Source organism: Folsomia candida, unplaced genomic scaffold (assembly GCF_002217175.1).
Source record: "Folsomia candida strain VU population unplaced genomic scaffold, ASM221717v1 Fcan01_Sc013, whole genome shotgun sequence".
NCBI lineage: Eukaryota > Metazoa > Arthropoda > Collembola > Entomobryomorpha > Isotomidae > Folsomia > Folsomia candida.
Genome location: NW_019091205.1, coordinates 3,474,465 through 3,499,705, shown reverse-complemented (window position 1 = coordinate 3,499,705; position 25,241 = coordinate 3,474,465). Strand labels below are relative to the sequence as shown.

Sequence of the window (25,241 nt, the reverse complement as noted above, 5' to 3'; positions counted from 1 at the left end):
TTTTATCATTTATATACGATACTGGACGCCATGAGCCTTACATGTAGAAAAGTCTCTTATTTAAATGTTAAAAGCATACCTAGTCGACAAAAAAATTGGGAAATCCGCAAGTAATACATAATTGAGAAGAGTGGGCCGACCTGTGTACCACTGTCACCCCATCATAATGGGATGCCAATTATACCCTTATCAATGTTTGCACACGGATCGCATATTTCCACGCGTCACAGATCACTTGATTGGACCGATAAAGAGGCATACTTTCCCAATAATAAATTTATTTGCGATCTGATCACCAACGGTGGACCATTTAAAGATGCAGAGTATAATATCTTTCATATTCCTGGTGCTATCCCTGGTCCCTTTTGGACAGGGGGAGACACAAGGTAAAAATTGGAGCACTCTTAAAAATAATATTACCTTTTTAAAAAGTATATAAATTCACTATGAGTTCTATATGAAGTAAACTATACTAAATTCAGGATAAACTTTACTCTATTAAGTTAACGTTAGACCGAACTTAGGATACCTGACTTACGAATACAATTTATAGTGCATTTTCTTTTCAAGGGGATAGCATTATTTTTAATAGCGTAGCCATTTCGTCGATTTGTACTAGAATTTTTTTATGAATCTCGGTCAGAGCGTGTCCTATATAATGTCACCTACGGACCGGATGTGGAACAGTTGCTGGACTTGTACCTGCCCGATAATGATACCATCCAGTGGAACAAGGTCATCCTCATGCTGCACGGTGGCTCCTGGGTCTCTGGGAAGAAGGAGCACATCAACGGGCAGGTGAGAAGGTTCAGAGACCTTCTCCCCGACTATGTCATTGCCAATATGGACTATCGCCTAGGTGAGGGATGTTTTGTACATAATTTTTTATTTGCTTGCATGAATACGAGCCATTTAAAAAAGTATTTGGGCAACTAATTGTTATACATGCACCAAGATACGAGACGCAACCTCTACCTAAAATGTAATGGAGCACAGTATGCAAAGTTCAGAATTTTTTAACGCAGAAAGAGAACATCACGATAGAAAAATTAGAACACTTCTCAAAATCAGACAAAAATTGTAAAATTCATTAACCTCCTATATTCTAAATAATTTCTCAAGTTTGGTTTTCTTGATAATTATGCTACAATTCTTGTTAACATGCTGATAATCAAAATATAAAAATTTTTTTCAATAAATTAAATCTCGTAAATTCCCGCCCCTCTTATACAGGCACCTACCAAAGCCCGGGATTCCCAAAACAGGTGGAAGACGTCCAGATGGCCGTGTCCTTCCTGAAAGCTTCCTTCCCTACGACGTCCCTCTCCTTCACGCTGTTCGGCACCTCGGCCGGCGCCCATATCTCACTCCTTTACGCGTACGGCCGGGATCGCGACATCGGCGACGTGAAAGTTGTCGTGGATCACATTGGCCCCGTTGATTTCATGGACCCCGGGTACTGCGATACCCTCATTGTTCGACCCGTCCTCATGCCCCTCTTCGGAAACCGGTCCAACTGTCAGGAATACCCGGAAACGTGGAGGGAAGCTAGTCCCCTTACGTATGCCGGTGTCGGATCCCCGGCAACGATCGGTTTTTACGGGGATGCCGACCTTGTTGTGCCATTCGGTCAGATGGTGGCGTTGCAAGAGAGGCTGGACCAGGCCGGTGTGCCGAACCAGTTTACCCGTTATGCCGGCGGACATGGGGACGACTGGGCGGCAGAGGATGTTGAAGATATGTGGAGAAAGATAGCGCCCTTTGTGGAGTTACACTCATAAAATATTTTTTTGGGATAATAATTAATGTGTGGGGTAAAATTCGGGTTGCATGTAATATGTTGTGATTAAAAATTTAAAATATGTACTACATATTAGACATTTAAGGAACATTTGAAATTTCAAAAATTTTGATTCAAAATTTAATAAATTACAAGTATTTAAAATTGCATTAAGTTCTGATGTATAAACAATTTGTAGTTGCATATCAATATTTCCGGCAATATTTCCGAGTATACGTGGGTGTTTTATTATTGATTTTCAAAAGGTATGTTCCGCACTGTTTCTGACGAAACTTTTGATGAAATAACAAACTTCAAATACATGTAGGATGCTGTGATTTTTTTCAGTTCTATAGGTTAACATTATCACTAGCAATAGCTCATCAAAATTTACCTCGAAAATATGCCAAAATTTACGACTTGATTTTATTATCATCAGAAAACCGTTTCCCCCTGATGTCTTTCTTTAAGTTTCGAAACGAATAATAATCACCAGGGGTCATGTCTGGACTGTACAGGAGGTGGTTTATCTAGGTGAAGCGATTTCCGTCTGCAGCAGCCCTCGCAAAATGCCAGGTATGAGGTGGGGCTTCGGCGTGCTAAAAATGCACCAACTCTTTTTTTTGACCCCACGTTTTTCTTCAACCAGAGCACACAACTCCTTCGGGATTCCTGCATAGGCTGCCCCATTTATCATAGTATTTTTACCAATAAATGTTATAAGGAGGGGACCTTTGATATCCTTGAAAATGGGAATCATCAATTTTTTGGCAGGTTTTTGCACTTTTGCTTTCATGGGCTGGGGCGACCCCCCGTGCTTCCATTGTATGAATTATTATTTGGTCTCCGGGTCATAATAGTAAACCCAAGTATCATATCCAACTATTAAAATATGAATCAGGTTCCAGGTTTCATTTGAAAGGGCAAAACTTTCATTCCAAAAGTCGATTCGATCCTGTTTTTGAGATGCCGAAAGCAATTTTAGTACACAACGGGAGGAAGCCATTTTCATACCGAAGTCTTCAGTTAACATGGAACAAATTGCTGGTTTTGGAACACCCATCTCATCTGCTAAATAGGACAGTTTCAATCGCGGATCTCTCATTATTGGTTCCTCTAGTTTCCGGAGCCTTTCTGTGGGAGAAACAGATTTTGGGCGTCCTAGCGGCTTTTTGTCCGAGACCTCTTTTCGCCATCATTTGAAATTATTGACCCAATTGAATTTGTGTTTTGTGTTTAGCAGTTTTCATTGTAAATTTTAAGCATACGATCATAAATCGGCGACACCGATTACCCCTCCAGCGTTAAAAATTAAATTACATACGATATTTAATTTGCAAATCTGACATTTTTTCCGTCGAGGTAAAGTTTGATGATTGATTGCTAGTGTTAATGTTAACCTAAAGATCTGAAAAAAATCACAGGATCCTAAATGTATCCGAAGTTTGTTATTTCATCAAAATTCTGGCCAGAAACAATGCGGAACATACCTTTTGAAAATCAATAATAAAACACCTACGTATACATACACACATATGTATCTACTCCTTCATTGGAGTCGATACTTTTAAACTTTTAATTTCGAAATAAATTAACAAAATAATTTTAGTGAGTGAGTGAATTAAAAACCGAAGCCTACATATAACGCAAATGTACGGCAAGCAAAATTCCATAAATTCTTAAGTGTCTCCAGAATACGCAAATAAGTCAAAGTACTTCATGAGTTGATGTATACGTACAAACACAATACATAGGAGGTTCATTTCGTTTGTTAATTTAAAATATGCTGCAGAACTATGATAGCAACTGAAGAATGACAAAAACAAAAATGGGCCTACTTCGAAAGATAAGTATTTGTTAATTCTTCAGAAGATCCGTGTGACCCATATAAATATGTTCAAAGATAAATATTTGCATACAATGGAAAGGTTCAATCAAGTAGAAATGTGTACGTGCCGTCATTCCTAACAATTAAACTTTAACACAATAAATAGTTCAGATGATCTGTATAACCCAGACACATATTTCATTTGTATAACAACACGTAATAGTGAATAACTTGCTGCTTGTGGATTGAACCAACAGAATGTATATATGTAGGTGTTTATGCTAATATTTATATAACGTGAAGTTCGAAGAAAACTTAGATAATTTAATCGCAGCTGCACAACTATTATCTACAAATAATCAATCAGTTAAGAATATTTATAAAGCTAATTCATTTATGATACGCTTCGACTTTAAAATTCGAATAAATTACATATGTACATAGGTGTGCATGAACCCGTTGGAAGCGGGTAGAATTTATTTTATAAAGATTGCCGGGCCAGGAAATCATAACTATGGATTTTTCCTACCTGAACAAGGCGCAAACTAATTTAATAACAAAAAACCTACTCCAAGCAACTTTGCGGGGCCTTTTAAGATAGCATTAATACCATCTTGGTAGTTAATGGCAACACATTTGGATGGAAATGACCCCCACCGGCCACTTGGCCGATTATGCCCATCTCCGAACTCATCCTTACTTTTTACCCGAAGATAAAGCATGCAAAATTTCAAGTCGATAGCTTTTGTTTAAAGGGAGTTATCGTGCCTACAGACGGACGGACAGACAGACATCTTGACAAATCTATAAGGCCATCTTAAAAGGCCTAAAACCACGCCTATTTGGCTATATCGCCGCACGAGTTGCGCGGTTTCGCCGTTACGGTTAGCCAATGTTGATCTCCAGTCCGAGTCCGCGCGTATTTGGGTTAACATTCTGTCGGATCTAATGCAAGTTAAATTTTGGCTCATGAGGGAGCTTTGGATTGACGTGAATATGCTGGTCTTTCGGATTTTTTAAAAACGCACACCTATGTGTATGTTTCTGAGCTGGTTTGGCAGCCTGTAATTTGCACAGGTTCCAAACCAATTATTCGCCTCACGAGCTGTTGGCGTGTTTGATGTTATACTCAAGGTCGATACAAGAAAACTCCCAAAGTTTTTCAAGATCTGAAAAATGGCAACTTACAAAATTGTCATGGTTCGTCACGGAGAGAGTGAGTGGAACCAAAGGAATTTATTTTGTGGGTGGTACGATGCTAAGCTTTCAGTAAAAGGTGGGTGGCATTTATTGTAATAATCATTTCATATAAGTTTAATTTGGTCAGTGTAATGGGACCAGGTTTTGGCAAAATACTTTTCAAGATACAGTCAATGGAACAAGTATTGGCAACACCCACACAAGCTAAATAAAATTGGCTATAACTTTGGCATACATTATCAAATTAGCATGAAAATTTGTACACATTTAGCAAATCTAATGTAGTGTACGATTATAATCATGTTTCTGATTTAAATCTAGTAAACATAACACAATACTGATTTTTACCCCAACGAGTCAGATGAAAACCTGCAAAAAGTATTGGCAACATGTGGCCAAATTAATTACTCGAAACAATTTTCTTAACCATCTTCCACATTTCGTTACGGTAAGTCAATTAGGTGACACAATATGAGGTTAGCTACATTTTAAGTCTACAGTTGTGTTGTCTGGAGCCAAAATGGCGACACCAAACGAGCTGTATTTGGCGCGGCGAGAAATAATCATGTCTCTTGCACAAAAAAGCTTTACTATCGAAAAATCAATAAGAAAACATACTTTTCCATATTTACTTTTGAATACGTAATAAAGAAATATAAAATGACAATCTCAGTTTCTACTTTGCCATGATTCGGAAGAAAAAAGTCATCTACGCCTAAAACCTAAGGATGCCTCAAGCAACGAACCACTAGAGAGCGGAAGATTTCAGCTTCCAAATCCATGTTAAATTGGAGTATCAACTGTAGGGTCAACATATCATACAATCTGGTGATCAATCAAAAATTATGCCTTGGGGTTTCAGGGTCCAGAAGCCCGACCGACGCGAGAGTCCCCAAAGCGAACCACCTCAATAAATCGGAATGGGCTAAATATCACCCTAAATATAGTTCCGATCAATGAAAAAGGGCCTACTGGTCCGACATAGGCATATTTTACTTATTCGGAGCTCATTAATTGGTTCAAGTCTGGCGGATGCAATAAAAGACTCAGAAATGCTAAAACGTTCGTATGGCAGTTTAACACATAGGTGGATCGATTATGGTTTGGGGTTAAATGACTAGGAGGCGGCGTGTTTACCTGGTCATTATCGATAAAATTATGACCAGGAAGGTGTTGTCAATCATTCCAAACGATAATTTGAAATCATTTAACAAAAACCTGACCCAGGAAAAAATTTCATATTCCAAAAATGCAGTGACCCCAAACATGTAGCCAAATTAACGATGCAAGTTTTCTGAGACCGAAAAGGTTAAGATTCTTTCGTTGGCTGCACAGTCTCCTGATGTGATTCTGATTGTCCGGGTTGAGAAAAGAGAGACCGATGGGAAACCACTAGTCGAAAAACGAGCTTGTCAAAAGTTTAAAAGAAGTGTGGGCAGCCATTTAAAAAAACGTTATATAGGAACTTGTCGAATAAATTCCACAGCCTAGTTCTGCTCTTATTGTGTCGAGGGGAGGTGCCACGTAATACTAGAAGCACTTTGCCGCAGTAAAATTGGCGTTTCGTTGCTCTATGATTTTTTAAGTTAGAGGGTGCCAATACTTTTTGTGGGTTAATTTCACAAATTTTCCAGCAAATTATTTAAAAACTGCGTTAATCTAATTTTAATCAGTAAAACATGATTATAATCGAAAACTACATTAGATTTGCTAAATGCGTACAAATTTTCATGCTAATTTGATAATGCATGCCAAAGTTATAGCCAATTTTATTTAGCTTGTGTGGGTGTTGCCAAGACTTGTTCCATTGACTGTACATGGTACAAAATGGTAGATTCGAAATATTACCTTTTATCCTCGTAATTAGGCCAAAGAAGCATCCTGTGCCCTTTATTTTTGTATCCTTGAAGAATGGACTCTTGAGCATATATTGCTCCAAGTCCTACCTTGGAAGTGATGATTCATATTTATTTATACGTAGATAAAATGTTAGTTTGTAGTGTGATGAGGGTTCATTTTGAGCATATATTGTATCTACATATGTATGGATGGATGCCTGCCAGACATGTATCTTATGATACATATCTTATATCTATGTTGCAACTTGACTTCGCTATTTTAATGAATTTTAAGGAAAGCACTTATCTTGTTTCTTAGTACTTAAATAATAAGTATTTTACAACTTGTATCCTATGTCTCGTGGCAGAAAGTATCTCAATTTCAATTTTCTACAGGGATTGAAGAGGCCAAAGCTGCCGGTCACGCCCTCAAAGATGCCGGCTATACATTTGATGTAGCTCACACTTCGCAGCTTACCCGTGCCCACATCACCCTGGCTTCCATCCTGGCCGAAATTGGACAGGCGGATCTGCCCACGCATAAAACCTGGCGCCTCAACGAGCGACATTACGGAGGATTGACTGGACTCAATAAGGCCGAAACTGTTAAGAAATATGGAGAAGAGCAGGTCGCCTTTCTCATCCTGATTGACAGTTTTTTGACCTTGACATGTTATCAAATTTTAAAATGTAATGATGAAGGTTCAAATTTGGCGTCGCTCTTTCAACGTGCCCCCGCCCCCTATTACGGAGGAGAATAAATACTATAGGGGCATCGTGGACGACGACCGTTATTCGAAAGGCCCCAAGGGGGACGAATTTCCAACTTTTGAGACGCTTAAGTTAACCATCGATCGAACACTACCATATTGGAATGATGTCATTTTGCCCCAAATTAAGGTATAGTGAATGAATAAGAAAACAGTGAAAAGCGATTATCAACCTCGCAGAGTTTTATGCATGGAATAAATGCAGGATTTTCTGTGTATTAAAATCTGCTAGGTTAAGTAATGCTCCGTGCTTATCTCACTATGACTTATTCTATTAGGAGAGCAAGCAAATCTTAATTGTCGCTCATGGGACGTCGCTGCGAGGTTTAGTTAAGCACCTGAATGGGATGAGTGACCAAGCCATCATGGGAATCAACCTCCCTACAGGAGTCCCCTTCGTGTACGAGCTGGACGAATACTTGAAGCCCGTCGTGTCCATGAGGTTCTTGGGGGATGAGGAAACCGTTGAGAAAGCTATGGCCATTGTGACTGGCCAGTTGAAGACAAAATAAATTCAGACTATATTGATAAAATTACTCAGTCAATTCCAGTTTACTTATTTAATTATATTTTCGGTCAGATAAATTGAGTGAGTATTGAGTCGGTCGCCATGTGTGAAGTCTATTATTATTTTTTGATAGAAATATTAATAAATAGTTCCGTGTTTTTGCCAAAATCAAGCTATTTCTCAGCTTAGTATCACAACGGCTAGTGAGACTTTGTTTTAAAAGCTGTCTTACTTCTTTGCCGATCCCAGTGCAAATCTGTGATCGCTAGTTATGTCGTGATTTCAACCGAAATCTTGAGCAGATCCTCTAGTGGGAAACCGAACTACCATAAATATTACTCATCAACTAGTAAACCTTTCAAAAACAAATTTTTTTCATCAAATAAATTTTACTAGACCGGTCTTAACTGATTAGTGTTATTTGCACAATGAATCATGAATATAATATCAGTCAACCGTATTTTCTGTGGTATCTTGGATGCACAGACAGAAGTATTACACAAGGCTTGACACCGGCGAAAAAAACTCTATACAAATTTTTACCTTCCAAAATTAACGCGAAGCAGGACGCATAAAAGGGATTTTATTGTCACTCTAATATTTATCTGGGAATTCTTGTTTGTAATATTAAAATAAGAGCAATATGTACTATGGTATATGCATTGAATAAAACAAAAATTGTCTATATTAATGTTTTTTGCGAAATATATTTTCTAACTAGATATTTTGCTTATGGTCGGCAAGGAATATTTAGTACCAATATAAAAATAATAAGCAACTTGGGCATCTCAAATCATGTCATCGTCAAATTGAAAACTAATTAGGCCAACACAGTATTAGCGTTTAACTTAGAAATTAAGCGACAAATTTAACTTTCAAGAATTTCCTGTTGAAATAAACTTTCTTCATATTCAAAGTAATTTAATAACAATCGTTGCATTAGCTTTCACCCTTGACATTTAATAACCTCAGTTTTTATTTGAATTGCATTTTGCCACCGTACATACCAGAATCCTGTTGAAAATATTTCTGGCAGCTCACATTTCTGCAAAAAATGACATTACAAAATAACTGTATGTACTTGTATTGCAGGTATGTTTGTACGACTACATTTAGATCCCAACACAAAAGGTATTTCAAAGGTATTAACCGATACAGTGGAAACAACCTTTAAAACCTATGAGCCATAGGATTATGGCACGGATTAGATTGTTTGTTATCCGATTCATAAGAAATTTGAAAAGAAAAATAGTGATTCCCCCTCATACTCCGCTCGACGCTTTACGACGTTTCGCTAAAGTTGGTGCCTTCGTCTACCCACAACACATAAGTTGGTCTAAGGATGAATGTGAGCCATACCGAACGGCGAGTACAAAAGCAATCCCAGCTGATCTAATGGCGGGATTGGTAGTCCTGGCAAGCGTGCACTTAACATGGCTAGGAGTTCGAGAGATAGTTTCCTTCAAGAAAGATCCTGACCTTCAAGATAGCACAGGACTGACCGGCCTTATACTGATCATTGTCGAATGTTCGGGATTAGCCGCATCGGCAGCAAGTATGAGCTACGCATGTAATGCCTCCAGTATTTCACGGGGAATTCGGGAATTAAAGGCGAAATATGGGATTCCAAATGGTGAGCATATTTATTTTTAAGAGGCCAAAGAGTACATGACATTTTTATGTGATTATGTAACTTTAATATCTTCAGGAAATCAGATCAAAAAATTAGATCTCATTGGATTCTACTTGAACAGCGTCGTCGTATCAATCGTTTTTATTCCTATCGCGTTTAGCCTCCTGAATCTCTACTTTCGCATAAATGACCCTATTTTCCTATCTTTGCGAAGTGTTAGCATTTTTTCGCCTGTAGCCAAATTGATAATAAGGGTAGTCGCCCTTCCTTTACTAATCCTGCATTGTTCGATCATGAACTTTGGTACGATTATTATATTGTCCAATGTAGCGTTAATGTTTCTGGATAAGTTGGCTATTCCAAAACCTAGCTCCAATTTAGAAAAACAAGGGCGTTATTTAGATCGATACCGCGAACTTCAAATCATTGCAGTTATTCTAAACCACGGGTATTACCACGTGATGCCGGTCGGGTTAGGGTGCGCGTTTCTGTGTTCGGTGTCCACGTCATACATGGTTATAAAATTTGTGTCACTTATCCCACTAGTGTCTCTAATTCCAGCGGCAACTATTGTGCTGTGTTTGGTTGGAATGTCGCATTTCGGACTTGCTTTATTGGTAGATATTGAAAAGAGTTCGGCCGAATATGTCAGATATTGGAGCTCTGAGAAAGGTTATAATCCACACTGGGGAAGGAAATTGAGAAGTTATCGACGTATTAGGTTTACCCACGTGGGGAACGAAATTAGAGGTTGATGACCAGCGTGGAAATCGACCATTAACGGTAGGTAGCATCAGAAAAAGCAAAGTAAATTCTGATACATTCTAAAAATAGGAGTAGATTATTTATATCAATTCTATTATTAGACGCTAGATTTTTACTTGACAAAGTCAATGGGCCTTCATGAAATTCAAATCAAACAAACGGATACAACAGAATTCTACACAAATTCTCTAGAATACGTACCAAGCATGTAGTGAAACAGTAATACATGGACGACGTACTAACATGTTTAAAAATATATCAGTAGAGGTCACTAAAGCTAAAAACCAATTAATTAGGTCAACATGGTAGATACATACATACCAAACTTCGTCATCACATTACTAATTAAATTTGTCTTAATAATTATGGCATGTTCAACAACCTTTCTTCATTTTCAATGTTAAAAATATTTTAAACGAATCCATTCGTAACTTTGATCATTGGCATTTGTATTCAGCATTGGAATGCTACAATCTAGGTTAAATATAATTGGTTCAATACCTATAAATATATACTATCCAAATTCAAACATTTCTATGTAGGTTAAAATAAAGTGATGAAAAACTGTAGAATAGAGCGTCTCAGAATAATGATACTTATTAAGTTATCGATCATTAGACTAATGAATAGTTTAAGAAGTAAAATTGTGATTCCGTTTCACACTCCGTTTGATGCATTACGGCGCTACGCAAAAGTTAGTGCCTACGGTTATCCACAGCACATAAGCTGGTCGAAAGATCAATGCGAGCCGTACCCAACGGAGGGGATAAAGGCTATTCCAGCGTATCTCGTGGCCGGAGTTGTAGTCTTGGCCAGTGTGCATGTAACTTGGATAGGAGTTCGAAAGGTTGTTTCCTTCCAGAAAGATCCCGAGCTTCAAGACAGTACTGGGCTGACTGGCCTTGTACTGATTATGTTCCAATGTTCAGCAACGGCCGCCGCAGCAGCAAGTTTGACCTACGCATTTAATGCGAACATAATTTCACGGGGATTTCGGGAATTACAGAGGGTGACTAGGACGGATGGACGAATGAGAGGAAGAATTGGATCTAAAAATTATGCAGGCGAGAATATAATATGCTTAGGCGTAAAGTATGATGTTCTCATGAAATTTATTATTTAATATTATTATCTTTAGTAAATGTTTTTAAACAAAGATCTCTAAAATTGATTTAGTCTGACGAATTTAAAATGTTTCTTAAATGTTTTCTTAAATGTTAAGTACAGTTTTTTATTGCTAAGCGTGATAATGTAAAAATTGTTTATCGGCTTATTTTTTCGGCACAAAAAAATCTCGAAGATAGTAAGCCAATTTTTAAAACAAATTTAAAACAAATACCCCATAGTATTTTCATACTCTAGAATACTATAGAACCATTTACAATTTTATTTGAAAGCTGTGGAACATTCTAAATATTTCGAGACTAATAATGGAATTCCCTTTTCAATATCCCTAGGGCCTCATACCCGTCAATTTGATTTTATAGGAGCCTACCTGAACAGCGTCGTAGTATCAATTTCCTGTCTTCCAATCGCATCTGGCATCCTGAATCTCATTGTTCCTCTACGTTACCCTGATTCGCTAGTATTACGAAGCGTTGGCATTTTACCTCCTGTAACAAAAATGGTTATAAGCCTAGTCGCCGTTCTCTTATTAGCGTGGCATTGTATTATCATGAACTTTGGCGCGATTATTATACTGTCCAATGTAGCGTTGATGTGTCACAGCCCGTTAGCCGTTTCAAAATTTAGCACAAATTTGGACTTGGAAATAGGTTTTTTATACAGATACCCGGTACTTGAAATAATTGTAGCTATACTAAATGAAGGATATTGTTGCATGATACCGGTTGAGTTAGGGTGTGCTTTTCTGTAGGCTCTGTCAGGGTCGTCCATATGGAAGCTGTATGTTCTGGATGTTAACGGTACAAATCTATCACCACATATAATTTTCCGCGCACTTCTTTACGAGAGGAAGTTTTAATTTTACTGAATAACTGCAAATATCTGTCTGTATTTTTTAAAATTTGGTTTGAATTTTTTCTTTACAAACTCCCATTTGAAAGTTCGGGGCGACAACTCGATAAGATGTTGAAAGCATTGTCGAATCCGTTGGTAAGTAGATTATGTTCCACTTCCAAATTTGCGTAATCCGAATCTAACACATTTTAATTTCTACTTCATAGATTCTCGATCACATCTTTGCCCAACTGAAACTCTCCGATTTGAAAACGTGTCGCCTCGTGTCGCGAGTGGGGCGACGTCGGCGCGGGTGTCCTAGGAAAGCGGACACTTCTCAATGTCAACCAGCTTTTCCGCTATGACGGGTCAAACTTACACCAGATGACCTCAGTGAACGACAAGCTGAAGCGACGCATCAGAATCTTTGGCGTTTTCCCACCCTTCATTCCAGCAAACAAGACGATTGACCTATTCAATAATATAATAACCAGCATCCCAAACTTATCAAAGTCCACTTGCGAAATCCATTTTTTCGTAACCCAGAATAAATTTGCCATCGCGTTCCTTAATTGGATAGCAGGCTTTAGCACCACAAACGTCCAACACGTGGCCATCTCTATCTCACAAGAACCCGGAATTCGGGAGCAGGAAGATCAAATTGAAGAGTATCCTAAACTTCCGATTATAGCTAATTTGACCTCAATCACATTCCAACCTTATCGACGCGGTCAAATAGAGGGCCCCCACGGGTTGGAAACCTTCTTACAAGTATTGATCGATTCGGCACCCAATTTGACCTCTTTGAATGTCTGCGGAACATTCTGTCCGAATTTGGCAGGATGTAAAAAACTCAATGTTTTGATATTTCATTTCAAACAATTTCCTCGTATTGGTCCAGCTACTCGTCAATTTAACTTGGCCACCATAATAGAGATGCTAGCACAGGTTAAGGATTCCTTGACCGAGATGACATTACACTATGACGGGAACAGCATTTTCAACAGAGCACAGGTAACTTTTTAAACTCTGTAAGCGTGTATGTAGGGATTATGTATGTAAGTATATACTTATATATGTGATTAGGGCCTATGTAGATATGTATGTTTGTCCTGCATTTCTTGAACTTGCATATCTACGTATAAGTATCTGCAAAAAAAAATTTGCAGCTTTGAGGTACGTACTTTATGTATTTATTATGCTTATTTACAGAGCAATTTACAGAATAATTTACTGAGCACGATACGTGACACTCCTGTAATGTCGGAACTTTCCTCTCTCACAATTATTAGCATAAATTGGTTTTCAATCCATAATTTCTTTGACGAGTATCACCTACCAAAATTAAAAAATCTCAACCTTGAAAAAACCTATTTGGAATATAGCTTGTTAAACCATCTAAATGTGTGGCAACGACATCGAGGAGTTCAATCCCTCACTGTAAAAGCTATCGATATTGATAACACGCACAGAGAATTTTCGAGAAAAATCGCCCAATTATTCCCCACCATTAAAAAATTTTACTTCACGATTGGCTTCTTCGCCGATTATTTAGTCAATGAAATTTCTCCGATGATGGAACCGTTCCAAGTGTGGGATCTAGAAGAGAGCAAAGTTGTCGTTCATTATGCGAAAAAATCCTCCTTGTTGGTAGAATGCCTGAAAAGTATGGCAAAGTGGAAAGGTAGCAATTTTACAGAAAATGCTAAACTGCAAAATTATTAGCGAAAATATGTGTGAATTTTAATTATGTATTTATTTCAGGCGTTAAACGTCTCCACTTCGAGAATACTCAAGTAAATTACGACGATTTTTCCCCCAGAATTGAAGATCTCGTCAGATACGGTAGAGGATTGAAGAGCGTGGAGATTTCTGGGTATTATGGGATTAAGGTATGCCACCAACTAAATTAAATTGATGAGTTAGTAATTATTCCTACGTCCTAGGATCAAGAAGTTGTGGAATTAATGCGACCAATTTTTGATGCCAGTGATGCACCGATTAAGCTCACGGGAGGTGTGGGGCGCTGTATTTAAGCTTTAAATCCTGTTTTTATTATGTAGATAATTATCATTTATAAGGCTGTGCACAATAAATTCGTAGGTATAAATTGAGCTTATTAATAAATAAATGTGGACAGATTTGTTAGTACTGATTTATAAATTCAGAGTATTTTAACAATCTGCGAAAAGATTAATGATCAAAACAGGAAACATGAGTTTTAATTAATCTGGTGAATTTTTCAGCCCGATGAGATCTATGTATACCCATTTGTGTACTTGAAATAGTTCGAGGGCTTGAGAAGCGAACGTGTCAATAAACCATGTCTCCTTTCAAAAAGTTATTCATTGTCAAAGTAACACTGTAGTGAAAACACAGACATTTTTTGAACACCATCAGTCTTCCGTATCTACTTTAGGTATTTTGAAATTAGAAACTCTTGGAACTTATAAGGATTTAATCCGAAATATATATATATATTTCGGATTAAATCCCAATAATGACAGTTTTTAGATTTTGAACAAAAAACCTAACAACAAATTCATCCACGTAACAGATCAGGTTTAATTTGTATTTGTACAAAATTAACACGTACTAGAAAAGTAAACTACTACTTGTAAAGTGCTAAAATTATTATTTTTAATTGTAGAAGTATTGAGCTTAAATATTTAGCGTCGGAAATAATTTAACAAGATTTGTTAAGCTCGAACTATTTCCGTAGTAGGTCCGCAATGTATGAGGCTGAGATTACGCTTTTTGATGTAAAAAAAGTACCAAAAATGTAGTAACACTGGGGTCAAAAAAGGGATTTGGACCGGCAGAGTATCGATCTCTGTACCTCTCATATGCTAAGCGAGCGCTCTACCATCTGAGCTACGGGCTCTTCTTGATAAGTCCAAATAAACAAGAAACATTTATTTTTACACGATGTTAGAAGGGTTATTGAGTTTAAAATCGAAAGTTGCATAGTCGATAATAAACAACATTTGCTTGGGCGTGTCACTGTGTGCATAGTTGAGTTAAAAGTAATCTACTTCGATCGATTCAAGTGGACGAAGAGAAGGAGTGATCCCATTGATAAAACATGATCCGCATCTACACATAGGACAGTGCAAGTTGAATGTCGTCAAATCACATATTTGAAATGAAACAAGTATTGTTTAGTTATAAATAACCTCGCTAGTGATGAATATGGACCCAAAACACTTCTTGTTTTTATAATTTCAACGACCTAACACATGAAAGGCCCCCAGTGGCATTAGTTATGAAAAAGTATGCATCTCCAATATGATTTTGTGATGATGCTGCAACAGAAGTGGAAGAAGTCGTTGGGCAAATATTATTAAATGTTTTCATTGAATAAAGTTTTAAACTCGAAATAGGTTTGCCAATTAAATTGTTAACTGTTTGACGGCCTGCTATAATATTATGAAACAATTTATTCACTCCAGTGGCATGTGTTCATTACGGCGCGGATGGATGTATAACATCTAGCATTATGTAATAAGGAGACTAGTCTATTAACAATTTTAACGTATAGATAATGTAAAGTACCGCCAATCAAAAAAATGCGTACTTTGAGGCCATACATTTTACCCCGTATTAGCAAAAAAACGTACTAAAATTACTTAATTGGCGAAATCTTACGCTTAGAAAAACAACACATCGCCCAGGAAATTTTGCTCCAAAAACCCGGATGCCTAAGGTTTCCATCGTACTAAATTATTTTCCCATGAAAAAGTCTTCCAAAGTAATTTCTCTGTTTTTTACGTCAATCCCCGTCATCACACGATTTATTATTTTAAATATATGTACATATCTAAACACTACCTAACTTTGGTATATCACATAATTTACGGTATTTCTTTCCTGATGATGCCCGCATCGTTGGGGTCGGCACCCTTATATTGCTTTAGTCTTGCCTTCAGTCTTTCCAAAACTCCGCTGGATTTATTTAGCTCGACCTCATTACTTTTAACCGCCACGTTTTCAAAGATATGTCTCATGAGCTGTTCCACCCGTTCCGGATCCTGCACTAGTTCTACTGGAGAACTATAATTCACAGAAATTTGCACGCTCCTAAATCCCCTACTGTAAAAGATTAAATCTTGAATCCACGGACAAAAATCTTTGTATCTGGTCCAAGCTAATATGAAATGGACACGTTTAACACCTGGAAAGCAATTCCAATCAAAATGTGAAGTTTGCAAATTTTGATTTGTTTTTCAATTGTTACCCTTCCAATTCGCCATATTTTTTAGGAGTTCCACCACCAAGGTGGTTTCTTTAGCTCTTTTAGCAACAACTGTTACTTCCTCCAGATCCCAAATTTCGAACGGTGACATCCTCGATTTGATTTTATCTAGTAACTTTTCCGCATTGAGCGAAATGGTGAAATTGAATTTCTTAATGCCAGGAAATAATTGCACAATCATTGTTGAGAACTCTTCGTGCGTGTCGGGCCAATTGCGAGCGTCGACGGTGAGAGATTTAACTCCTCGGTGTGGCCTCCACAGATTGATGTCAGTTAACAAGTTACACTCTCCCCTATTGGTAATTGTGAAGTTTTGTAATTTTGGGAGATAATATTCCCCAAAACAATCGTGGATTGTGAGCAGATTAACGTCAAGAAAGGCGATGGATGAAAGTTTTGCCAAAACGGGAAAGGAAAGATTCCGTTCCTGTAAATTATAAAGTAAGTATAATCATATGTTACGAATATATATGTGGATTTCAGCAATTGTCGTAAGAAAAGTTTTCGAAACTAAATATGGGAAGAAATGTTTTTTTCCCACGTACAGATAACTTCGTACGGAAGTGCAAGAAATGCGAGAGGTAAGGTTGTGGGCCAAATTGCAGATAAGCGTACACTGTTATTATGAATGTTTAAGCGAATTTTTAGCGAATTTCTAGTATTGCGAGGCAGGTGAAAAAAAAACAAATAGTAGTTATGGTTTTACCTCTGTAACAATGTTTCTCCCGCTGCAGTGAAATTTGAAGCGGATCAAGGAATCCTTAACCTGTGCTAACATCCTTGTTAAAGCGGCCAAATCCAATTTACTAGGAGTTCCCGCATGCCACCGACTCAAATTAAATTCCAGAACGTTCAGTTTTTTTGATCGTTCCAAGTTTGGATAAAATGTTCCCAAAACATTCAAAGAAGTCAAATTTGGCGCCGAATCGATCAAAGCTTGTAGGAAGGTTTCATACACGGGGTGACCGTCTTCTAGACGGTGTTGACCAGGCTGGAACTTGATCGACGTCAAATTAGCTTGAACCAGAAGTTGTGGATACTCTGAAGCTAGATGATCAACAGTTAGGGTTCTTAAGTGTGGACAAAAGAAGATGGAAACGTGCTGAATGTTTGTGGGCTTAAGGAGTGCCATCCGCTCAAGGAATGCGACGGCAAACTTCCTCTGGGTAACGTGAAACTTGATTTCGTTTGTTACTTGGGGGATTTGGGTTATCATTTGGGTGAAGACCTCGACACTCGTATCGCCAGGAATGAATGGTTGAGAAACACCGAAGATTAAGAGGCGGCGTTTCAACTTTTCGTTCACGCAGGTCATTTGGCTTAAGTTTGACCCGTCATAGCAGAACAGTTGGTTGATTATGAGATAGGCACGTTTTCCTAATAAGCTGGCTCCGACATCGTCCCACTCACGGCATACGAGACGAGATGTTTTCAAGTCGGGAAGGCTGAGATGTTCTAAAATTTTGTTGAGAATCTATGCAGCACAAGTTCAAAATTACTTTATTCGGCCGAAGTACGAAAAATGATGAAGAATGAAGTGACGTGTTAGTTACTGACCACCGGATTCTTTAAGGCGATCAACATGTTAAGCGGTCAGATTTGCTGTGGCGATCTTTCAAGCCTCGAATTAAACAAAATATTGATGCAATATTTAATCACAGTCAAATATGGAATTCAGAGTGAATTTACTTTAAGGAAACGAACCTTAACAGTGTTGAAATTTCGAGTTACTTACTGAAATATGCCGAGCTGGATCGATTTGATGGAAATGCTAACGCACATATGTGGGAAGATAATGCGCACAATAAACCGTACATATTTACATACACTCGTATACCATTCTGTCTCTACTCATTTTATTTTGGCTTTATCTCTGACGCAAATGCATTACTGGAAATCAACAAAATTGTTGGTCAACTTTATTATCAGGTAGCTTAAAGCATTAGTTTACACATCCAACAATGATAACATTCTTTCCAGTTTCGCGTCATTTGAAAAATGGTGAAAATCAAGTGAAAAAGTTTAAAATCATGAAACTTGTTTATGTATTTCAAACAACCCTTGAAAATGTAGTACGAAAAAAATTAGTTTCATAAATATTGCCCCGTCTGTTAGGTAAAAATCAGACAAATTTCGATTTTCATCTTGCACCTAATCCAACTTCGTAACGGGACAGACCAGAGACGTGAGGCAGGTAGCGTTGGAATCATCTCCGTAAATTCTGAGAATCTCATCTAAATCAATTTTTTGTCTGCCCAGATTTAGTTTTTCATTATTGTCACTTATCCATAGACAAAATTTGCACTTATATCAAAACAATTATTTATTTAGATGCATTCACGTAAATAATTACATGGGTGGTACATATACATAGGTATTAGAGACACTAAAGAGTGTGAAGTAAATTTGATGCGGAGGACATTTTAAGACATCCGAGGTTCAAGAAATCCAAGAAACACATCCGCAGACCACGCTTTGCACTACGCTTAATGACATTTTATTGTATTGTACCCAAATTAGCTCATATTTTATGCATTTATTCAAGAAATTATAAAAAAACAATTTCTTACAGTTGGCTTTCTTTTAAGTACCTCATTTAAGTACCTCAATCTTAAGAATCGAGTTAAAACTAAAAACCTACTCCAAGCAACTTTGCGGGGCATTTTAAGATAGCATTAATACCATCTTGGTAGTTAATGGCAACACATTTGGGTGGAAATGACCCCCACCGGCCAACCACTTGACCGATCATGCCTATCTTTGAACTCATCCTTACTTTTAACCCAAAGATGAAGCATGCAAAATTTCAACTCGATAGCTTTTGTTTATAGAGAGTTATCGTGCCTACAGACGGACGGACAGACAGGCATCTTGACAAATCTATAAGCCATCCTAAAAGGCCTAAAACTGGTTAACCACATAAATTACAGTAAATTTTTCGTTATGATACCTGCAACTTTGGGGTCAATTGTAGACACATCTCTACCCATTCTGACCACCCTATCGTCAAACATAGTTCTCACTAATTTTCGAACACATTCCGCATCCTGAACCAGTAATTCCATAGGCCAATCACTCCGAGAAATTTGCACGCTTTTAAATCCTCTACTGTGAAAGATGCGATCTTGAATGCCAGATGAAAATTCTTCGTATGTGGTGTTAATAAACTCAAACTGGGCACGTTTAATGCCTGGGAAACATAATTTCCATAAAGTTAAAAATTTCCTAATAAATATATATCTTTGTAATATTTTCAATTGTTACCCGTCCAATTGGCAATATTTTTCAGGACTTCAACCAGCAGGGAAGATTCCGTAGCCCCTTTAGCAACAACATGTACCTCATCCAGATCCCACATTTCGAACGGTGCCATCATCTGGTTGATCTCATGTGCTAAATTATCCCCAACGAGAAAAATCGTTAAATCAAATTTCTTAACGGAGGGGAATAATTGCACAATCGTGTTCGAGAACTCGATATGCGAGTCAGACGTATAACTGGCGTCGAGGGTGAGAGATTGAACTCCTCGGTGTCGGTTCCACTTAAATAGATGGCTGGTCAAGTTCCACCCTCCTGAATTTCTCTTTTTGATGGTGAGATTTCTTAAATTTGGGAGGTGGGCCTCGTCAAAATGGTTATGGATTTTAAGAAAATCTACGCCAAGAATTTCGATGGATGAAACTTGTAACATGACGGGAAAGGCATGTTGATTGTGCTGTAAATTATTAAATTATGATGTGATATTTATACATAAATAGAGTACATATGTAGATTTTAGTAATTGCCCTAAAAGATATGTGCTCGAAACTACCACAGAATTTTTTTTTACTAACAATGTTTTACAAAAATGGTACATATGTAGTCAGATTCCCGAGGGACCAATTTTATTCTGCTCGGCAAAACAAATCAGTATACCTGTATTTTTACAATTTCCACAATGCACGAATTTGAGCTCGAGGCACGACGTTTAAACGGATTTGAACTGCGGATTTTCTAAATCCCTTAACTTTTCGAATTTTTTCACTAGGGAAATCGAAAACATGATTCTTCAAAATAGCATGCTTTAATTATTAAAAATCTAACTGCCTCGATATTTGAATTTCTTAACGTTTTTAAAGATTTGGCATTTGTAACAATCATGCACTCCTAAAATTTTCAAAACATTTTGCACAGCCTAATGCTAGAATTATGAAAAAAGGTGCAACAAGCGAAATATTAATTACAGTTTACCTGTCCCACAGCTACACAATTATTCCCACAGTAACGAAATATCATATCGGTTAAGGAATCCTTAACCTGCGGTAGGATCTTTGTTGTCACGCTCAATTTACCAGGATCAGCATAATATGACTTACTGAACCGAAATTTCAGAACCTTAAGGTTCTTGCAGCTTTCCAAATTCGGACAGGCTATTCCCGATATATCCAAAGATGTCAAATTGGGCGCCGAATCGATCAATACTTGCAAGAAGGTGTCAAACGCGGGGAGGCCGATTTCCTTATTTTGTTCATTAGGTTGGAATTTGATTGAGGTCAAATTAACCTGAATCGGAAGTTTTGGAAACTCCTGAACCGGATTTTCATCGCTCAAGGTTCTTGCCTCTGCCGATATTACGATGGAGACATGTTGAAGGTTTGTGATCTTAAGGAGTGCTATCCCTTGCAGAAACCCGTATGCAAATTCCTTTTTTGTTACGTACAACTTGATTTCGTTGGTAGCCTGGGAGAAGATTTGGGTTATCATTTGGAAAAAGATGTCGACAGTCTTTTCTTCTTGAACGTTTGGTTGAAAAACGTCAAAGATTAGGAGGCGTCGTGTTAATTTGTCGGTCACGGGGGATAATTTATGCAAGTTTAACCGGTCGTAGCGGAACATCTTGTTGACTATGAGATAGGCACGTCTTCCTAATAGATTGCTGCCTATATCGTTCCACTCATGGCACACAAGACGAGCCGTTTTCAAATCGTTGAGGCTCATCTTGTTGATCGTCTCAAATATTTTCTCGAGAATCTAGTAGAAATTCGTAATTATTGTATTGAGATTAAGAGAAATTTGAAACTGAGCAGTGAGTAACTTGCCAACGGATTCTTCAAGACCTCCGACATGTTAGAAACGAATATTAAAGCCTGGAATTGTGTTCAAAATGAAAGAATTCATGTCAGATAAAAATTTGCACAAACTCTTAAAAATGTTGTGTTACCTTTTTGGATAAAGTAAACTATACTAAATCAACAGTATCAAGCATTAACTAACTAGAAGTCTACTCGGGGCGTAGTATACCTTACCAATCCAGAGTGCATTTAGTTTTTAAAAGAGTTGTATTATTTTGAAGAGTGCGGAAATTTCGAGTTATTCAAATAACTTGAAACTACTTCACTACGTCACTCTCGTGATGTAGTGGACGGCAACGTCGTATTGGGCTTGTAAGCAGGTCTAAAATCAGAATAGTAAAATGTATGTGCATACATTTACTTACGTATGTGGACCTACGTATGTGTGAAGATACGGCGCACAATAAGCTGAAAAATACGTATGATACGATTCGCTATTTACTTTAGAATTATGTTATCACTGGCGCAAATCCATTGAAAATCAGCACAATTGGTTGCCTTCTTTATTATCAGGGGTTAACTTACACTGGCAACAAAGATAACGCCTTAGGGAACTATTCTATTCGTCATGCGCAAGTAAATAAACTGCCAGAAATCAGTTGTGGCTAGGGAGGTACATATTGATGTCTCGGTATTAAAGTTGCTTCCATTTAGTTCTGAAATTATACCGTTTCGCATAATTTTATTACTGATACGGTAAAATGTTAATCCTGAGTTATTTCTGCATGATGTTGCTACTTTGGCCTGGTACATATTATTTTAATACTAGATTTCTAAGAGTGCACACAACCACGTAGTAATAGTATACGCAAACATTTATTGTTAATATAAAAACTCTGATAACACCCCAGAATTTGATGTCAATTGTATACGTACACAAAATCCTGGCACTTTACCAAGGAGAATTCGGCACCTATGTATGTCTCAGTCGGAATTGTGTCCCACATGGCTCCAGTCACACCAAAAGTTTGCTGAAAATTTCACACTAAAAAATGAATACTTCCACTAAAACGAGATTCCGCGTAACACAAAACACTGCGATTCCTTTCAGCCGCGACGAGCGAAAAGCCATGAGATTACCCAATTTTGAAAACTTTCCCCTTTTCACAGAACTCAACTGCGCCAGAGTTCTTAAGTCGACCCCATTATCTGACAAGACTACCCTCGTCGAACGAAATGGCTTGGTCGACACGGTCCTGAAATGTTACAACCACCACAAAAACCTCATCCTCCGCCCGGACGACGTTTGGATCGCGATCATGACGCAGTTCTCTTTCTACGTGAATAAAAACGCGGAAAAGTTACGCACCTCGTTTGTCGACTTTGAGGGGAAGAAAACCCTAAAAGTCGACATGGGCATCGCAACCATTGATACGATTCGATACGACGAATTTGTCAAGCTCATGGGAAAAACGGTCGACCTCAATTTGACCGATTGTGTAGTCAAGGACTGGATTCTACCCACTTTTTCCACCACGACGGTAAACGACGTCATCTCGTGTGGCGTCATTTTCATGGCGACGATGAAAAAATATTTCGAATATATTTGCCAGTATACGTTATGCGGTATACCGGAAGTAGTTTTGGAGGGGAGTATCGCCGATTGGATGGAGATTGATAAGCGGATCGATAAGTTGATGGAATTCGACGGGTTGGGAGAGTGGTGGGCCATGCTGAAGGAGATTACCCAACAGTTTATTACCGCTAAGGAGGGCAAAGTAGATACGAAATGGTGGGAAAAGATTTGTGATGTTGAATATTATCATGGGCAAATGTCGGGGGATGTGGATAAGACGTGGATCACGGGATGGATAACTGCATTTTGTTATTTTGATGAGGAAGGAAATGTGCTAAATTGTAAGGAATTTTTGTTTATCATGTAGCCCTGTAACTTTGTAATCTACACAATTGTAAAACAGTAGTATTTTTATAATTGTGTTTGATCGTCGCCGTTCTTCGTGCAAAAGTTCTAGGCTGAAACCTATTCTAAAAACGGATATCGATATCAAAATATTTCTAAGTACATAGCAATAGAAATGCCATTAAGTAACAACTAATTCACGCGATATCGAAAATTGGTACACTCAAAGTAAGGTAGTAATGAATCATTACCATGCGGAATGACTATGTGGCTCTACCAGGTCGGTTAGGATTTGTCGTAGAAATGGTAATAATAAGTTCAGGGAAATTCAAATTTAATACATAATGGTATTCACTTCCTTAATATTTGGTAATGAATTTGAATTTCCCTGAACTTATTATTACCATTTCTACGACAAATCGTAACCGACCTGGTAGAGCCACATAGTGATTCCGCATGGTAATGATTCATTACTACCTTATTTTGAGTGTATAATGATACTTGGTTTCACATACTGCATTCCTTACAATTCCCGCCCCACAGTTAATTCCCAATAGTGTTGAATAATTTTTCGCCAATGTTTGGTTGAAAGGTGGAAATTCTAGTTATCCAACTGATCTAGCTTTTATCAATATGATTTGAGGCATAAACTGTGGGGTATGAAATGTGCCAGATATTAAATGTGATGGATGAATTGTATAGTGTGAAGTATCTGACACCAAATATTTATAAATATTCTTGCATAGATATTTATGCTGAATTTGTTATTCCTTGTGATTTTTACAAAACTTCACATACATTTAAACATTACTGATCATAACTTGTTTTCAGACAAGAAGTTGGAGATTCAAGACATTCCTCTGAGCTATGTGAAAGTGGACGTCATCCTGGAAGAAAAATTATCCAAGAAACGCGACCCCACCGTCATGTTTGCAGGCTTGGTGGGGATGGAGTGGGAGGAGGATGGAGCAAGTTTTAGACCTTCGGTGGGGTGGGCCATAGCTTTGCGACATAGAAATAATTTACTCGTGCCCCATGAACAGTTTGAAATTGCCCATTAAATGGTGTTAATTTATCATAGTAGTTGATTTTGTCTTTACGTAATTTTTTCTCGTCCCCCAATTAAACTTAAATTGTCACTTAATTCATTTATGTACAACAGAAACAATTTTTTTCGGGCAACTGATAAAACTGATAACTGATTATAACTATTATTATTATAACTATTATTTATAACCGATTTCATAATAAAATCAGTTATAAATAATTTTTTTTACTCATCTATGACTTTATGTAATATATCTAACTATATTCATACGTACTACATAAATATCAGAATAGGATATCAATCTCGTTTCCGTATCCCTCTATACCATGTCACAAAATCACATTCTAACCACGTGCACGAAAATACCCCTTTAGTTATGCAATAGGGCTTCCCATAAGACGGGACAAGACAAGATTATACGTCTTGTCTCGTCTTGTTACAATCTGCGGGACGAAATATCAAGACAAGACGGGACGACAAGCTGTCCCGTCTTGCCCGTCCCGTGCAAGACGGGACAACACGGGACGCACACGTTTTAAATGGGTTGCTTTTTAAATCCTTTTGCAAAATTTAATTTCGATACATTAAGCATGATACAAATTGTTTATACTAACTACAGAATAATTTAACCAATGTTTCGGCTGGTAAAAATCACATTACACTGGTAATTTGAAAAAGACCTTTA

General features: G+C 37.7%; 5 protein-coding genes across 10 annotated transcripts; 4 read left to right on the top strand and 1 right to left on the bottom strand.

Moving 5' to 3' along the window:
• The first annotated feature begins 281 nt into the window (after positions 1 to 281).
• Positions 282 to 1,948, top strand: LOC110855720. Its single transcript, XM_022104129.2, has 3 exons — positions 282 to 386; positions 644 to 859; positions 1,234 to 1,948. Exons 1-3 carry the CDS (start codon positions 317 to 319, stop codon positions 1,779 to 1,781), a joined length of 834 nt encoding a protein of 277 aa, XP_021959821.1. The 5' UTR covers positions 282 to 316; the 3' UTR covers positions 1,782 to 1,948.
• Positions 1,949 to 4,721: 2,773 nt separating this feature from the next.
• LOC110855591 (phosphoglycerate mutase 2) lies at positions 4,722 to 8,609 on the top strand. Its single transcript, XM_022103999.2, has 4 exons — positions 4,722 to 4,884; positions 7,043 to 7,275; positions 7,349 to 7,546; positions 7,695 to 8,609. The coding sequence occupies exons 1-4, from the start codon at positions 4,785 to 4,787 to the stop codon at positions 7,926 to 7,928; spliced, it is 765 nt and encodes a 254-aa protein (XP_021959691.1). The 5' UTR covers positions 4,722 to 4,784; the 3' UTR covers positions 7,929 to 8,609.
• Positions 8,610 to 12,248: 3,639 nt separating this feature from the next.
• Positions 12,249 to 14,362, top strand: LOC118437415. Its single transcript, XM_035856403.1, has 5 exons — positions 12,249 to 12,437; positions 12,509 to 13,295; positions 13,494 to 13,965; positions 14,046 to 14,173; positions 14,228 to 14,362. The coding sequence occupies exons 2-5, from the start codon at positions 12,666 to 12,668 to the stop codon at positions 14,315 to 14,317; spliced, it is 1,320 nt and encodes a 439-aa protein (XP_035712296.1). The 5' UTR covers positions 12,249 to 12,437; positions 12,509 to 12,665; the 3' UTR covers positions 14,318 to 14,362.
• Positions 14,363 to 15,703: 1,341 nt separating this feature from the next.
• Positions 15,704 to 21,997, bottom strand: LOC110855641. Of its 6 annotated transcripts, XR_004836088.1 has the most exons (8): positions 21,737 to 21,997; positions 21,615 to 21,662; positions 20,767 to 21,546; positions 19,801 to 20,251; positions 18,094 to 19,726; positions 17,243 to 18,010; positions 16,519 to 16,963; positions 15,704 to 16,455 (listed from the first exon to the last, which is right to left on the bottom strand). XR_004836088.1 is itself a non-coding variant. In XM_022104050.2 (7 exons), the coding sequence occupies exons 4-7, from the start codon at positions 18,118 to 18,120 to the stop codon at positions 16,136 to 16,138; spliced, it is 1,560 nt and encodes a 519-aa protein (XP_021959742.1). In that variant the 5' UTR covers positions 18,121 to 18,157; positions 18,241 to 19,726; positions 19,801 to 20,251; positions 20,767 to 21,544; the 3' UTR covers positions 15,704 to 16,135. The 6 variants fall into 6 exon arrangements, 4 of the variants coding, with proteins under 4 accessions (XP_021959742.1, XP_035712271.1, XP_035712270.1 ...); XR_004836087.1 differs by having other exon boundaries at positions 21,615 to 21,997; XM_022104050.2 differs by lacking the exons at positions 21,615 to 21,662; positions 21,737 to 21,997 and having other exon boundaries at positions 18,094 to 18,157; positions 18,241 to 19,726; positions 20,767 to 21,544.
• Positions 21,998 to 22,261: 264 nt separating this feature from the next.
• Positions 22,262 to 24,706, top strand: LOC110855731. The gene is made up of 2 exons (XM_022104139.2): positions 22,262 to 23,504; positions 24,340 to 24,706. The coding sequence occupies exons 1-2, from the start codon at positions 22,640 to 22,642 to the stop codon at positions 24,567 to 24,569; spliced, it is 1,095 nt and encodes a 364-aa protein (XP_021959831.1). The 5' UTR covers positions 22,262 to 22,639; the 3' UTR covers positions 24,570 to 24,706.
• The last annotated feature ends 535 nt before the right edge of the window (positions 24,707 to 25,241 follow it).

Coding starts and splice junctions, on each gene's coding strand:
- LOC110855720 (XM_022104129.2), top strand. CDS start 317: ATGCAGAGTATAATATCTTTCATATTCCTGGTGCTATCCCTGGTCCCT. Junction 387..643: donor TGGACAGGGGGAGACACAAG/GTAAAAATTGGA, acceptor AATCTCGGTCAG/AGCGTGTCCTATATAATGTC. Junction 860..1,233: donor CAATATGGACTATCGCCTAG/GTGAGGGATGTT, acceptor CCTCTTATACAG/GCACCTACCAAAGCCCGGGA.
- LOC110855591 (XM_022103999.2), top strand. CDS start 4,785: ATGGCAACTTACAAAATTGTCATGGTTCGTCACGGAGAGAGTGAGTGG. Junction 4,885..7,042: donor TGCTAAGCTTTCAGTAAAAG/GTGGGTGGCATT, acceptor AATTTTCTACAG/GGATTGAAGAGGCCAAAGCT. Junction 7,547..7,694: donor TCATTTTGCCCCAAATTAAG/GTATAGTGAATG, acceptor TTATTCTATTAG/GAGAGCAAGCAAATCTTAAT.
- LOC118437415 (XM_035856403.1), top strand. CDS start 12,666: ATGACCTCAGTGAACGACAAGCTGAAGCGACGCATCAGAATCTTTGGC. Junction 13,966..14,045: donor AAGTATGGCAAAGTGGAAAG/GTAGCAATTTTA, acceptor TATTTATTTCAG/GCGTTAAACGTCTCCACTTC. Junction 14,174..14,227: donor CTGGGTATTATGGGATTAAG/GTATGCCACCAA, acceptor CCTACGTCCTAG/GATCAAGAAGTTGTGGAATT.
- LOC110855641 (XM_035856376.1), bottom strand. CDS start 18,120: ATGTTGATCGCCTTAAAGAATCCGGTG. Junction 18,011..18,093: donor TCGCCTTAAAGAATCCGGTG/GTCAGTAACTAA, acceptor TGTGCTGCATAG/ATTCTCAACAAAATTTTAGA. Junction 16,456..16,518: donor AAATATGGCGAATTGGAAGG/GTAACAATTGAA, acceptor ATTGCTTTCCAG/GTGTTAAACGTGTCCATTTC.
- LOC110855731 (XM_022104139.2), top strand. CDS start 22,640: ATGAATACTTCCACTAAAACGAGATTCCGCGTAACACAAAACACTGCG. Junction 23,505..24,339: donor GGAAGGAAATGTGCTAAATT/GTAAGGAATTTT, acceptor ACTTGTTTTCAG/ACAAGAAGTTGGAGATTCAA.